Source organism: Morone saxatilis, unplaced genomic scaffold (genome assembly GCF_004916995.1).
Source record: "Morone saxatilis isolate NCDOM2014 unplaced genomic scaffold, NCSU_SB_2.0 Contig21, whole genome shotgun sequence".
NCBI classification, from domain to species: Eukaryota; Metazoa; Chordata; class Actinopteri; family Moronidae; genus Morone; species Morone saxatilis.
This window is the reverse complement of record NW_023339774.1, coordinates 22,830,265-22,830,541: the sequence shown is the minus strand read 5'-3', so window position 1 is coordinate 22,830,541 and position 277 is coordinate 22,830,265. Positions and strand designations below refer to the sequence as shown.

Genomic DNA, 277 nt, shown 5'->3' with positions numbered 1-277 from the left:
CTCTGAGCAGGGTTACTGCCTCCATTGGGGTCCATTGGTGTGTTTGCACAAGTCTGAGGAGCATCTGAGTGGACTCTGAGTGGGCTTCCTTTCCATTCAGATGAGTGAGTGTGGATAAGAGGAGCTTCAAGCACTGGATCTCCATCTTCAAAATGAGCACAGAGGCTTTTTCAACGACACTCTGCAGTGATGATGTGAGGGTGCTCAGGAACTGTATAAGAAAGAGGTTCTCAGTGGAAAGCTCATCTTCAGCCCAGTGTTTGGCTATGAGGACTGC

General features: G+C 49.1%; 1 protein-coding gene across 1 annotated transcript in view; it reads right to left on the bottom strand.

Annotated features, from left to right (window-relative positions):
• LOC118332645 overlaps positions 1 to 277 on the bottom strand; it is a gene marked incomplete in the record, with an annotated part of 29,902 nt that overhangs the window by 28,611 nt on the left and 1,014 nt on the right. Inside the window, 1 exon segment of the mRNA XM_035668035.1 lies at positions 19 to 277. Within this exon segment, the coding sequence (XP_035523928.1) occupies positions 19 to 277 (259 nt within the window).